Source organism: Camelus bactrianus, chromosome 7, assembly GCF_048773025.1.
Source record: "Camelus bactrianus isolate YW-2024 breed Bactrian camel chromosome 7, ASM4877302v1, whole genome shotgun sequence".
NCBI classification, from domain to species: Eukaryota; Metazoa; Chordata; class Mammalia; order Artiodactyla; family Camelidae; genus Camelus; species Camelus bactrianus.
Window position 1 is genome coordinate 68,821,584 of NC_133545.1, and position 14,386 is coordinate 68,835,969.

At 35.3% G+C, this 14,386-nt stretch overlaps 1 protein-coding gene across 3 annotated transcripts in view; it reads left to right on the plus strand.

Moving 5' to 3' along the window:
* Positions 1 to 14,386, plus strand: part of SEMA3A (semaphorin 3A) — a 443,880-nt gene that overhangs the window by 222,967 nt on the left and 206,527 nt on the right. For all 3 annotated transcript variants that reach the window (XM_045510443.2, XM_045510442.2, XM_074367557.1), the window contains one exon: positions 10,791 to 10,983. In XM_045510443.2, the coding sequence (XP_045366399.1) occupies positions 10,872 to 10,983 (112 nt within the window). In that variant the 5' untranslated portion in view covers positions 10,791 to 10,871. The remainder of the gene's footprint in view (positions 1 to 10,790; positions 10,984 to 14,386) is intronic.

Genomic DNA, 14,386 nt, shown 5'->3' on the forward strand with positions numbered 1-14,386 from the left:
AACAATCTTCATGACATCAGGAATGCATACAACTTTGGGAGTCAGTTTTTGACAGAATGGGCAGAGTCCTTCTGAAAACTTAGATTTCTTTCAACTCCTGTTTTTGCTGTTCATCTGAAAATAACAGTTTGGGCAGCCAGCTTTGTCTTGTGCTGCCAACCCCATCCTGCATCTCCCAGGAACCATGACAATCGTCAGGAAGTCATTGACTTACATTTATTGAGGAGCCATTGTGGTAAAGGAATTGCACTAGGAACTTCACAGGAAGTAGTCCATAGGACCCTGGCCATTGAAGATGCCCTGTAATTAAAGCACAGTTGAAGACAAATACATTCATGGTATGTGCACTTTCCTGACAGAATGAATGCATATAAACATGCCCAAAACAAAATACATATGTGTAGAGATTTAGCTCATAATGCATAAGGAGTGTTGGGATGACTACAGTGAAAATAATTTATTTTGCAAGACTTTGTAGTGAATTGAATATAAAGAGGGTAATAACCAAATTAGAGGTACAATGAACTAAGGAAGGAGGCACTTACTCTAATATTATTTTGCATCATATAGGAAAAGATACCTTACTCATAATTTTCACAGTAACCAGCCACTCATTTTTACAGTGGAGAGAAAGGACTGTGGAAAGTATCTCAAAGCCCATATAATGAAAACACACACACAAAAATAGAAAAGTGACAACACTTAGGGAAAACCTTTAAAGTCATCTTATTTTGCATAATGAAATTCACCCAAGTAAAACTGCTGGTTTATTTCTCTTTCTTTTCTAATACTTTTTAAAATATAAATGTATTGTGGAAATGTTAACATTTAAATAAATCCGAATTGGAGGAAGGCTACAGTGTCAATCAGGTAATTTTTATGAAATTATTCTGCAGTTGTAAGAGGCAAAGGAAACATGATCTAGCTGCTGGGGTGGCAAACAGCCTGCCACTGTTAAGATAGCTGAAGTGCCACATCCTGCATCTTGTTAAATGTAACTCAATAGTCTCTATTTCAGCAGAAGGGTCTTTATTTTCATCCTGGCACTCCAGTCTTAAAACAGACTAAAGCTTCAGTTTGTTTAAAGCTACAATATGATTATTACTATAAAACAATTAGTGACATTTGAACCACTTTCTGATAGACTCAATTTAGTGGGAGTCTAAGCGGCTTTCTACATTTATTGAATACACATTTGAAAATGCTGTAAAATACATTTGAGACACAGCATTTTTTTGAGGGAGTACAACTGGACAGATTTTTAAAATTCCATATAGGTTTATAAAATTCGAGTCCTTCTTTAAAATCTGCTTAACATATCCCACTACTTATGGCCAATAAATCTAGAAAGTTTTGCCGTGGATTGATACTTACGCAGAAACAGAAATGTAATTCTACTTAGGTTGTGGCAATTGTATTTTCATACTATGTAATGTTTTAACTTCTGGCAGTTATAATGAAAAATAAATATGAAAATGGACTTCTTTTGTAATTTAGCATATCCATAACAGTTTGGTGAATCTAAAAGATAGTTTGTGGGTATCCATTTGTAGAGTTGAGAAACTGTTCAGAGATAGCTGAATATTAATCGTTGTCCTGTTTTTGCGGGTGTGTTTTAACAGAGAAGGTAAAGGGAAAATGTTCCTGTTGAAACTATTATAGTAAAACATTCCACTAGAATGGAAAATTAACTTATTTACCAGCCAATCAAGATTCCCTCGTGTTCTGAAAACAGCATGAAACAGGACTTGGACAGTTAAAATACTAAAGAGTGCTGCTGACCTGGAATGACTTGGAATATAAATAGTAGCAGGAGATATTCCCATAATAGTTGTACAGGTGTTTCACCTGTTGACCTAAAGTTCTCTGCTTCCTAAAGTTAAGTATGACACTTCTCTGGGAAAATAATTTGCTCTGAAACGTAAATACTGATTGACGACGCTTGCAACTTAGGTTATTAAAAACCACTTGCATGTTGAGGATTTAGTGCTAGTAATGGGTCCTCTACTAAGTTAAGGCTTGATTTACCGTAAAAGATTCAGTTCTTTCTATACTGTGTAAGCTGTGAAAGGTGGAGGATCTCAAATCCACATCTGGCCAAGTGAGTCAGCAGCCATTTGTTAAGAGGTGAAGTGCTCTCCTTCAATTTGCAGCTGCCTGCAGTTGCAGGGCTGATGAGCGAAGGCATCCTCATGCTTGTTCATTGAAAGCAGGATTTCTCTGCTTGCCGCTGCCTTCTCTGCTCTTCATATTTGAATTTGAGTATCTCATTCTTCGTGGCCAGACCTGCTGCACTGGATGTGTAAATTTGGGGCATTTAAAAGTCTAACATGTAACACTTAAAGGACAACTTTTCAACATACAAAAGTACGGGCAGCCTATGTTCTCCTTCCTTCTTTTTCATCTGACATTTGCAGTGATTCTCAAAGGGTTGTCTGTTCTGTCTCCAAGAGGGCATTTTAGAATCACTGGGTTTTTTTCTCAGCAATAGCTCCATGATACCCTGGTGCCCCATATTCAATTCTGATACCACAGATTTGATCAAACTCTGGGACTGCCGAGTCTTACTCCATGCTGTGTGGAGGTGGAGACTCTGCCTAGGAACACTGCCTCCCAGGACATCCTTGTATTGCACAACGTCAGATATGATAAGTGATCTGATCCTAACAACTGTTGGGAAATAGGGGGATGACCAATTTCATTTCTAGCCAAAGAAACTACAATTTCAATTATATTGCTACAAATTGTGATCTTGTAATTTAGGCCCAAGTGTCCTATCTCCTATAATATTCACATTTTCACAATTGTGGTAGCTTTCTTCCTGGAAGTTTTATAAGCACCATTCAATTTTTAAAATATAAAAATGAGAACTTATTGCCATTTGAAAACACTGTAGAATGCTCATTTTGATTAATGTCTGTATTAGCAACATACTATAATAGTTTGCAGGTTATGGGAAATCTGAAGAGAGGTCTTTAATCGGAAAAGAAATACATAATTGAATAAAAAATAATAATAACCAAACAATAAAATTTCCCATGCTTTAAAGAAGAGACCAAACATATATTATCTTATGGACTATAATATGGTTACTTTAGCAGTATTTTAAATGAACAAATTAGAACTCTGTCGATACATGTTTAATATAAGAGAATGAAAAACTAGTATAATTTTATCTGCAGAGAAATCATATCTACCAAACTATTTATTAAAATTGTGAGACTTCAGGGGCTATCTAACATATATTTCCCCTGACTCTTTAATTAATTAATTAATTCATTAAGTAATAAGTTAAACTTTACCCTGTGCCAGAGGTTATGCTGAGCACTGAAAATAAAATAATGAGAAAAAGTTTCTGTTCTCTTTGAGATTAGGGTCTATTGAGGAAACTTATTATAATATAAAGTAATGAGAGCTAAAATAGTTACATACACCTAGCACCATAGAGTCGTGGGGAAGAGAGCTCCCAGAACACTCACAAAACATGGTGAATAATTGTGCAATTCTTTCTGTTTTTAAGCAACCTCATATCCGGAGTCCCTAATGCAAAATCTTGATATAGAAAGATTAGCTTTAGGGAAATACAATAGCCTATAATCATGAGTAATCCAACAAAATATGTAGACAATCTGTCATCAGGGAAGGTCTTCCACAATAGCAGAGAAGATATTACCAGCAGGAATGAAAACAGATACAGGATTTGATGGAAAAAAATAGCAGTAGAGATATAAATTAATAAATAAATAAATACATCCATCTCTCTAGGTCAAAATAGATACAGAAAGCTTTGTAGGTGCTTTTTATGTTGTGGTAGAAAATTTAAGAAAAAGGTACATTGGCATTGGTTATCAGGAATATACGTCACTAATTCTCAAAAAAACTTATAATTTGTTTTACAAGTCACAAGGATTGACACCTAGGCAATTCTCAAAATCTTGTTGAATAAATGGGTAAATATAAAAGAAGCAATGCGAGAAATAGGGTAAGTAAAATGCTTTCAAAGCTGACTGGATTTGAGAATAAAGAAAGTGTATGCATATCTAAAATTGCATCTCTGGAACCATATTAGGCATGTTGGGCTATACACAGTGGCCAACACCTACAAACTCATGTTGACGGCCCCCAAAATAGATGACCACATTTAGCTTGATTCACTCAAATATAGTTCTTTCTCTAATTGTTTTTATTTTGGTTTAACAGAATTGAAATGGGTTTCACAGCATTATTAAATCTGCAGTAATTATTTAATATGTCAAAACAAGACCACCAAACTATCCGATTCCATCAAAAAATCAAATGTTTATTTCTTCAAAGTTCCACAATGAGGAATACACTCGCTTAAAATTTGAAGTTCAAAAAATTAACTGGTGGGCTTTTTCCTATGTATCATCAATACATTATTACAGTTAATTGCTAAACTTTGAAATAATAGAGTTAAAAACTGTGTGAGAACATGATTTGTTATAGTGGACATTAATTATTTTTATGCCTCAAAGGGTGTTTTATAAGATTCTGTCTGTTAGATACCTGGGGGCCTTTCAAATGCTTTGAGTTACCAAAGTTATATGTCAACTTTGAAAAAACAACGAAGAGACTAACCACATTGCTACTTAAGTCTTCAAGTCAAACCATTTACAGTTTGGATCTAAGAATATTCAAGGCTGGACATATTGAATGTTATTTTCTTCTATTTCTTCTATAGGCATGAGAAAATGAATTTATGTTGACTGATTTTCAAAGAGATTTATTCTTTGGATATGCCCTGAGGAAAAATGGGGAAGACTTGAATTTTCTTCATAAATCACATGTAAATAATAACTGTTAACTAATAAACAGGGCATTTCCTAATCTCTCCTGTAAGGTGACAGCTGCTCCTGTACGCAAGGCAGTGAGATGGAACCTTGCATACAATTCTAACACCACAAACAGAAAAACATGGGGGTGCCTAGACTAACCAAATGATATTTAACACTGGAGACAATAAAGAACAGGGAAGAAAATAAAGTCTTTCCTTCCGAACTCTTGCAACTTGGAGAAATCTGTGCCCATGAAAAGCAGAATGTAGTGGAGTTTTTGAGTCACCATCCGCCTAACAGTTGATTTTGCCATTATAATAAACCCTTTCAAGGAGCTTTAATTCTAGCCTGCAGCATTTCTGTTCCCTATCGTTATCAGTTTCAAATTCTTTAAAAACATTTGTTTAAAAAAAAAGAAACGAGAAGAAAAGAAAAAAGGCTGCTGCTTAGAACACAGAGATTTTAGTAAACTTGCATCTGAGATGCAGCATTCTTTTCAGTGGTAACAAAGGGAAACTATATGCTTCTGTTTTGCCTGAGTCAGACGTAAAGTAATCCTTTAACTGATAGTGCCTCATTTCTTCACTTTGTTTGTTTAGTATAGATCTGCTTATTTATTTATTCAGTGAGAAGGTGTGTGCGATAGCTTTACTGAAAGTAAATAACTAATAACTTCATATCCTGAAACACTCAACAGCCAACCTGCTCATTTCATTTGTATTCCACGGACGCCTCATTTTTTCCTCCTCACTGCCTAGCCTGTACTGATCAGTATTAACAATGGGATTTTTGTCTCACTTGAAAACTTTCTTGTTTCATCTGAGTTGAGGTGGAGACACTCTCACTTAAAAACAAAACAAAACAAAACAACAACAAAACCCAAACAGGTATTTTGACATCTTCAATGTTTTATTATTTCAATATATTAATATTCAGGAAGACTGCATTCATTTATCAGGTAATCTAATAAAGAAGCTGTCGTGATTGCATTCCCCTTAAGTAGATGGAAAAGGAAGTATCTCATGTTTAAAACATTTAGAAATGTGGGCAAATATGATGGATTCAGGATGTCAAAAGAAAAGAGACTGTGGAAATGATGAATCTTGTTCCTATAACTGGATTTTAGCCAATTTTGGCTACATAGACACTAAACAAAAACAAAATTTTATGCATCCCTATTTCGTCACTCTCTTTCCTTCCCCACACAAATTAATAAAACTCACCTGCTTACCCTTCGAATCAAATTCTTAAGGAAAAGGGAAGCTACCACCTCACATAACCACTAAAGAACTTCCCCTGTAATTTCCAATACCCTTAAGTTGTTTAAGTTTTTCTTAAAATCTAAAGCCACAAATGATGTGACTGGCCAGTTTCTGGACTCCTTCTGCATTGATTTAACATCTCTCATGTTAATTCATTTGAAAAACAAGGAGTGGTTTATCTTGAGTCTCTATTTACCTTAAATATCATGAACACTGATGTCACAAGAGAGAACATAAAACTATTTGTTTCAAACTGTTAGACATTCAGTTCCGAGGAGGGACTAGCTTATTTTACTGAGATTTCTATTCATGGTGGGCGGGAGGGGAAGGGAGGAGTTAATGCCTCCCTAGAGATGGAACTCCCTTTGCCTTTTACCAGTCCCTCCTCTCAACTCATGCTTTCACATGTTGCTTACACTAAAAGCATTCACAAGGGTCAGATTATAAAAAGTTTAACTTAATTTCTTAAACATTGCTTTTAACCTGCCACCCCCAGTTCTCAGCGACAACCACAGTAGTTCTTAAATAACTATCATTTTTTTTGACTAGAATGAATAATAACTCAACTACTCAGTTTTCCCAATTAATAGGATGTCTTCTGATCTTCTAAAGCATGTTTTCACCCACACAATTCTTTTTTAGAAAAAAATAAAAGGTTCAAATTCCCTGTACCAGAAAAACCCTCATTAAAGATGCATCTCCATCATGAGATGTCAGAGAAAGGGAAAATGTTCTACTCTGATATTTGCTGTAATTCTGTTGATCATAGGTCTTCCTCATATACTAATGAAGCATTCCCTTGAAGGAAAAAAGATAGGACATAGCAGATGTAATATAGGTTTTTTTTTTTTAACATGACGTAGTTGAATAACACCTTGGGAAGGGTATGGAAATTTGTGTTTGTTTTTAGTATTAGTTTCCTTCTTGGTGTTGTTTCTCAGGAGAACTGGTTAACCAACTCATTTTGAAATTGTTAACTCAATAATGTCTCTTAAAGAGGTCATCTGCTTCTGTTGGTGGCACACACTTTGGAAGTGTCTGACCACAATAAAATGGGGCTGGAATGGGATTGCGGGGAGAGTCAGGTGTGTTTAATAAAGTGCACCATAGCATCAGGTACCTTTAATCCACTAAATCTTTTAAATACATTGAGACTGTATTTCTCCTTATGTCCTTTAATGCACAAATATAGCGAGAGCATTCACCTGCCACTCCCAGAAAGTCTCAGGGTATCTATAACCTGGGGATCGCACATACTAGAAAAACGTCTGCTTTTAAATTGCAATGTTTATTGCCATCCCAGTTTGTTTCATGATAAATAACAAAGTATAGAAAGTGGACATTCAAAAATATACACATTGGTTTTATCCAGTACGTGAAAAGATCAAAAATACATGTTAAAGCAGTTCTCCATTGGAAATGTATCTTCTATGACCATCTGGGTCTTTACTGAAAAACAAGAGTTAACCAACCTGTTGTGAAGTAGGGAGAGTTGTCTCCCTAGAAAATCAAGCACACTGCCTCTCAGAGTTTTATGCTTGGAAGTCATTGTAATCCATCTCCACATGGAGTGGGGTGAGATTAAATTCTGCTGATTTATTTGACGGAAATGCATACAACAGCATGATCATCCATCGTATTAAATACCTGCTCAAATTTGACTCTGCAGTAGGACTTAATCACATCTGAAAACTTGAAATTTAAGAAGATATTAGGAACTCAGTTGCAAGTAGAGTTAATTATAGCATATGATGTAGATTGTGGGTTACAAAATAATTGAAAATGGAGATGCTGCTTTAAGAAGAAACAAAATAAGATTTGTCACTGGTACCTTAAATAAAATGCAACTTTAAAAGGTCAATATACTATTTCTGTTGATAGAACAGTAGAAATATAATATTCCAAATACTTTGGTAAGTATTTTTCAAGCATGTGGTTTCTTCCTTCCTTCCTTCCTCCCTCTTTTTTCCTTTCTTACCAAGAATTTTAAAAAATCTATATGTGGTTGCATTTTTTTATTTTATAATTGAATCAGTCTAGAACACTTACGCTTACCTACAGAATTTCCTATTCTCACATTTTTTAAGTTTAAGAGGTCTACAGATAAGTAAATGTAGATGTGAATTCACTAACCTTTCAAATATTTGAAAAGACCCAAAAGATAAAAATTTTGGATGGTAAGAAAAATATCAAATGTAAATAAATATATCAAGGTTTTTTTAAAAAAAATTGTGTGTGTATAAACATGGGGATGTCTGTGCTACCAAATTCCAGGCTTCAACTTTAAGTTATTTATTTTAGAAAAAGGAAATAATTCTGTCCTGATTTTGTGGTTCAACATCCAGATTGAATGTCTTTCCTCTCTATGGAGTCAATTCTGACCCTCTTTTATCTGAATTGTACCTACAACCTTTTATTTTTCCTGGAAGACATCAGAGTGTTTCAGGATTAGACATTATGCAAGAGAAATGGATATATTTCTAAATTTGCTTATCCTTTTTAATTTTGACAAATATAAACTTGCTCTCCTCTTGGTAACAAGAGCTAAAGAAAAATAAACATTTTAAGACATTAAAAATATATGTTAATGAAAATGGCACAACTATTTAAAGTATTTAAACTAATCATATGTGATATTTCAATGGGATAATTCATTAGTCCAATCTTCTAAATAATCCCAGAATGACATGAATTCCTCTGCAGAATGAATGTCTATAGAGAGTAATCCATGGAAGACAGACAAGCCTCTTGTCATTTGCAGCCTTAATCCATTGCCTGGAGCGTGAAAAGTGCTCAGGATAACAAGTGTGGGAATCAGTAAAACCAACATTATTTTTGGATTTTATTTTCTTAACAATACTGACTGATCAATAGGCTTGCGGAAACTGACAAATACAATACGGTCTGTTTGATGAGTCAATCTAGTGAAGTAGAGAGAGAATTCCTCCTCCCCTTCCCCCACTCTCCCCCTTTAAATCCTCTTCATTCTCTTCCTCCTCCTCCACGTACACTCAAACACACACAAACACACACACACACACACACACACACACACAAAGAGAGAGTGTTGCTCTTTCTCTATTGGTCTGTAGACATTAAGTAATGAAAGCTGTAGTGACGATGCTTAGATCATTTTTTATAAGAATACCAAGCCACTTTCAATAAGTGTTTAAGTTTTTAATTGTAACACTCACCCTCTCCATTCACCTGAGGAATTTCCGTATTATTGAAATAGAGCTCTCTCCTCTGTATTTCTAATGTGTGTGTTGTAAGTGGGGTGTGGAGAGGGTACAGAGTAGAGAGAGTTAGAGGGAAAAAGGGAAAGTTCTGTCCTGTTGACTTTATACACCTTTCTTCAAAAAAAAATTCTGTAAGTATACTAGCTTTGAGAAAAATTGAAAGAAAAGTAGAAAAGGAAATCTAAGCACCTCAGACAACTTGCCTATTTAGGAAAGAACTAATGGTATTTGTGTGACTGCCTGAATACGTGCATATGTATCCACAGAAAATTTAACAACCCTTCACAGCTCATGAAGACACAGAGATATTCTCTTTATGTTGGTCCTTGACACTCAGCAGGGACTTTTGTGAACTTTGTCATCTTCCTCTGCCCTTTAAACCAAAACTAGGGAAGTGGCTGTAATTAATGAGATGTGATGCATTAAAAATGTTAGCCAGAGCATTCCAGAAGCTGGAAAACCATAGATGTTTTTAAAGTCTGAGTATCCTTTTGAGAATCCCCTGTTGTAATTTATAATTCTCAGTGGACCTATATTTGTCTTGAACCGATTGTTGAAATGGGCTTTACTAGGAATTTCTCCGCTGAAATTGCAGTGGGGCGGGGGAAGGGGGTGGTAGATCCACCGGGGTTTGTTGGGAGGAGGGGAGTGATCTCCAACAAGGCTTTAAAACCTTCAGTGGTTAAAGTTATATTGATGAAAAGGACATAATGTATATGCATATTCGTGTATGTATACAGGCATATACATACACACAACACACAAGTTCAAGTAGAATTATATAACGAGCATGAGTTGTAAATCATGTAGGTAGCAGAATTCAGTTTTTTTTTCATCAAAATTGCACCTAAAAATGGCTATAAAACAACGCTTGCCTTGGGAAGTAAATTTATAGCTACATGCCTTTCACAGGCACGCTGGAGGGTTCTGCTCCCAGCTCTAATCTCTACGAGATGTTTTTTGCATGTGTTGTGTGACAGGAGGGAAGGGGAGTGGGTTGAGCTCGCCTGTTCTCCCATTGTCAGCCAGTCTAGTGAGTGTTGGGAAAACCTGTCTGTGGGATCTTGTGTCATCTCTCCCTACATGTGTACAGGAAAAGTCCGCGCTGCTCACGGTTCCTCTCTCTCTCTCTCTCTCTCTCTCTCTCTCACTCTCTCTCTCTCTCTTTCTTTCTCTGTTTCCCTTTCATTCTGCTTCCCCGGAGCCGAATGAAGCAGGGAGCAGGATTAGAGTCTGCCGGCTATCAGAAGAGCCTAGATAAAAGGGGCTGCTTCTTAAGCACCACTGCAGCAGTCCTTGTTAATTTTTTTTCTTTCCACACAACAGTTGTGCCTCATTATCCGGTGCCTGGCTCGATTTTTTTTTTTTTTTGGAGGGTTTGAAGTTTCTGTGCTTCAGTGACTGTTACAGAAGAAGAGGTGTTAGTGTTGCCCAGAGGTCTTGATTGTCCACATTTATGAATGAAACTGACCTAAATCACCTGTTACCTCCAGTTTCCAGATTGTTTGAACTTCTCCGGCCGCACAATACAGGAGGGAAGGCTGAAGCAGCAGAGGACCCACAGTGTCTGCAGCATGGGCTGGTTCGCTAGGATTGTCTGTCTTTTCTGGGGAGTGTTACTTACAGCGAGAGCAAACTATCAAAATGGGAAGAACAATGTGCCAAGGCTGAAATTATCCTACAAAGGTGAGTTTGTCTTTTCCTTTTATTTGGCTAGCTTTGTAATGCCCCCCTGCCCCCTGCCCCCTGCCTTTTCATTCCTTGAACTCCCTCCCAACCTACACCATAAAACCTTCAGTTTAACCTGGGAAACCTATGCGATTGTGTGTGTCTTTTGGAGATGATTTAAACACTCTTTTATAAAAGCATGCCTCCTGTTTGATATATGACAATTTAAATGCAAACAAAGAACATTTAATCACATTTGCAGAGAAGAGCTGAATGCCTGGGAAATGCTGATCGCTATATGTGATCATATATTCTGGTAATTTTTCTGACTCGACTTCTATTAAACTATTTTTAAAAATCACTGTTGCAGAAATGGTCTCTTTGTAGCCGTGAATGCCTCACCTATAATAATTGTTATGATAAATTGTGTTTTCTTAGTTTTAGACACTAAATGGTTAATTGTCGTCATGAATATTCAGTTTGTTCAAATCTGACAATCAGATGCTTAACATAAGCAGTAGATCACAGTTTGCCAAGGGAATATAAACTGGAGAGAACAGACTAGTTTTTCCACAGTGTGTTATGACTGTACAAAAGACTGGGCATTTGGCTAATTGGTGTAAAGCTAATGCCTTTGAAATACGATGTTATTTGATTCCATATGTACTTCAGTGAGAACTGGAGAGGTATTACTTTCTAGTTGTACAGCTAGTTGTGAGAACTTTTTTTTTTTTTTTAAAGTATAAATTTAAGAAAGACAAAAAAAGCCTCATCACATGGTTGCTAGTGCTTTATCTGGTTACAGTTTAATGTGTATGCTTGTTTTTTTCATGAGGATTTTAAAGAAAATGTTTGTTCTATATGTATTTGTTTAGATAGATTTTATAGATAGATGGATAAAATAATGCTAATGTAGATTCTAACATGACAGATACAACTTTTAATGGAAGAGTATTTATATAAATGAGGTATTATGAAAATGGAGTTGAAGATTAAATTGTTTTTAACTCAAGTTGTCTTACTCCCTAAGGTGTTGCTTGCTTATGGTTCTCAAATTTCTAGAATTGGGGGTGGGGCAGTGAGAGCTTCAGTTATATTCCGTTCTTAGCTTATAATGTAAGATAAAATTATTGAATCTGTCTGTAGTAGAGATGTCTGTCTACTGTACAGTGCTCTTATGCCAGAAAACGTATTTAATTTTCACATGATGGGAAACACCTCTTCCTGAATACTCTAGTGTGAATGAGGACCACAAATAGGAAAGACAGATGTAATTTTCACAGTTTGAATTAGAAAACTGAACACCTACTAAATGTGTTTATTTGGATTTAATACTTAGATAAAATACATTGAATTGGAAATGTATTTATTTTTGGTATAATTTTTTGGTTCCTGAAATGGGAATGAATTTTAAATATTAGCAAAGAGAACTGCAATTGTACTTATGCAAGATTTTTTAAAAAATAATCATATAGCATCCACTAAATATTTCATTAAATCCTAATTATTCCTTTATATAGTAACTATCTTTAAATTATTTTCATGGTATATAACGTTATGGTATCTGTGTTTTCATCAGTGTTGGCTTTCTATTTTTTACTCTTTGAGAATATTTTAGCCAATAATTCTTAGGTTGATGGTCCACTTTCTACAAGTTTATGTCCCTTATGAGTAAGTTTTATATACAAGTATAATTCCTGAAGATGTGAACAGCTATGTGCTATAATTTTAGAAAAAGTTTGAAACATGAAGAAGATTTAAAAAATCTACTATATTTTGGTACACATGTCTAAGTGCTAATACATTGTAAAATCAGTAGGAATCCAGAATTGTGCTTCTTTATTTTGCTAAAATTTTATTTTCATGGTAATGGATTGCTCTCCATTAATAGAAGAGTCACCAGTGCTTTCTCTATATTAAAAGATAGCATTTAATTAGAATAGCCCTTTGTTATATACACATGCTTTAAACTTGCGTAATGGAGTAAGCTATGTATATTGACAAGATGTATATATTTGACACTGTTTCTTTATAAGCTCTTTTTAGCAATGGCATCCATTAGAATTAGTCTGCTTCCCTTTAAATCACAAACTGCCCTACAGCTACATAACAATTCTATTGATACACCTAGAGCTTGGCAAGTTGGTGAAACAAACTGTGAAATGAATAACAGCAGAAAGAGTAAAAGGGATGGCCCAAGCAGTTTTTCTTCTGTCGTTTTATTGGTCTGTCATTACCTTTTTGTCTCAACACAGAAACTTGTTTTGCCAAAGCAAACGCCTGGTAGCAAATTGTCAGAACTTTGCTTCTAAACTATAATAGAGTTTTTTTTTTTAGCTACTTCTTTTCCCTCCTTAATTAGATGTCAAACACGGTTAAAACATCCACTGCTTTGCCCTTAAAAATATTCTAGCATGATTCATGAAGAGTTAAATCCCTGCCAACCCTAATTTCCCATGGTCACTTGTTTTCAAAGATCCACCATTAACTCTCTCATTGCTCAGGTTGCCAAGACAAAGTTTCAGTCAATCACTGTGCTTACTTTCTACTTGTCATCTTGCCTGGTGGGAGATAAAGGAGATTTGATACGTTAAATGAGAAAGAAAAGAAGGAAGAACAAGAAGGCAGCCTTTGTAGAGGATGTACATACATATCTAACAAGGTGACTCTTTACTTTCTAGGAAAAGGGAATTGTTTTTCAGGACCATCTGGATAAGTGATAATATTAGAAAAATGGGGGTATGCTGGCTTTTCTCTGAACCAATCTGATTTAGAATCCTTGTGGGGGAAGCAAATGTGAGAACTCTGTAAATCTCAGCAGTCACATGCAAATTATCCTCAAGAAACAGTCACTCAGAGATACTTTCCCCTTCCTTAAATACATGCAACATCGCTAAATGTTATAATGCTGCTTTTTAAAATTGGTGCATAACTGTTTATTTCTCCTACAAAACTAGTCAAATTTCACTTTTCTCATGATGTACCAGATAATCATATAATCTTCCTTTGGAATGTGTGGTACATTGAAGACTTCAGGAAAACCTATGGAGATCACAAGGAAATAAATTAGGTTTGGGGTTTTAAACAAATGACAAATGTTCCATCACTCAATGTAATGAGCTTTTCCAGGACACTCTGTGCTTCAGTTTTGGTAGGAATCAAAGACACATGCAAGTCTGAATGCGATGGTGATCATGTGACTCCAAAGATTAAATCAGTGCCCTCAACTTGACATTCACAGGAAGACTTAGTAAATAGCATTTAAATAAATGGTAGACATTTTAGAGGCTTTCTTTTCATATTTTGTAAAGCTTTGTTTCCCAGAATCAAGTTGTTTAATTATTTTAAGAATAACATTATCAGTTAAATCAAAATTCTCAAACATATCTTTCTGATACTAGAAGATAATATTTAATTACAA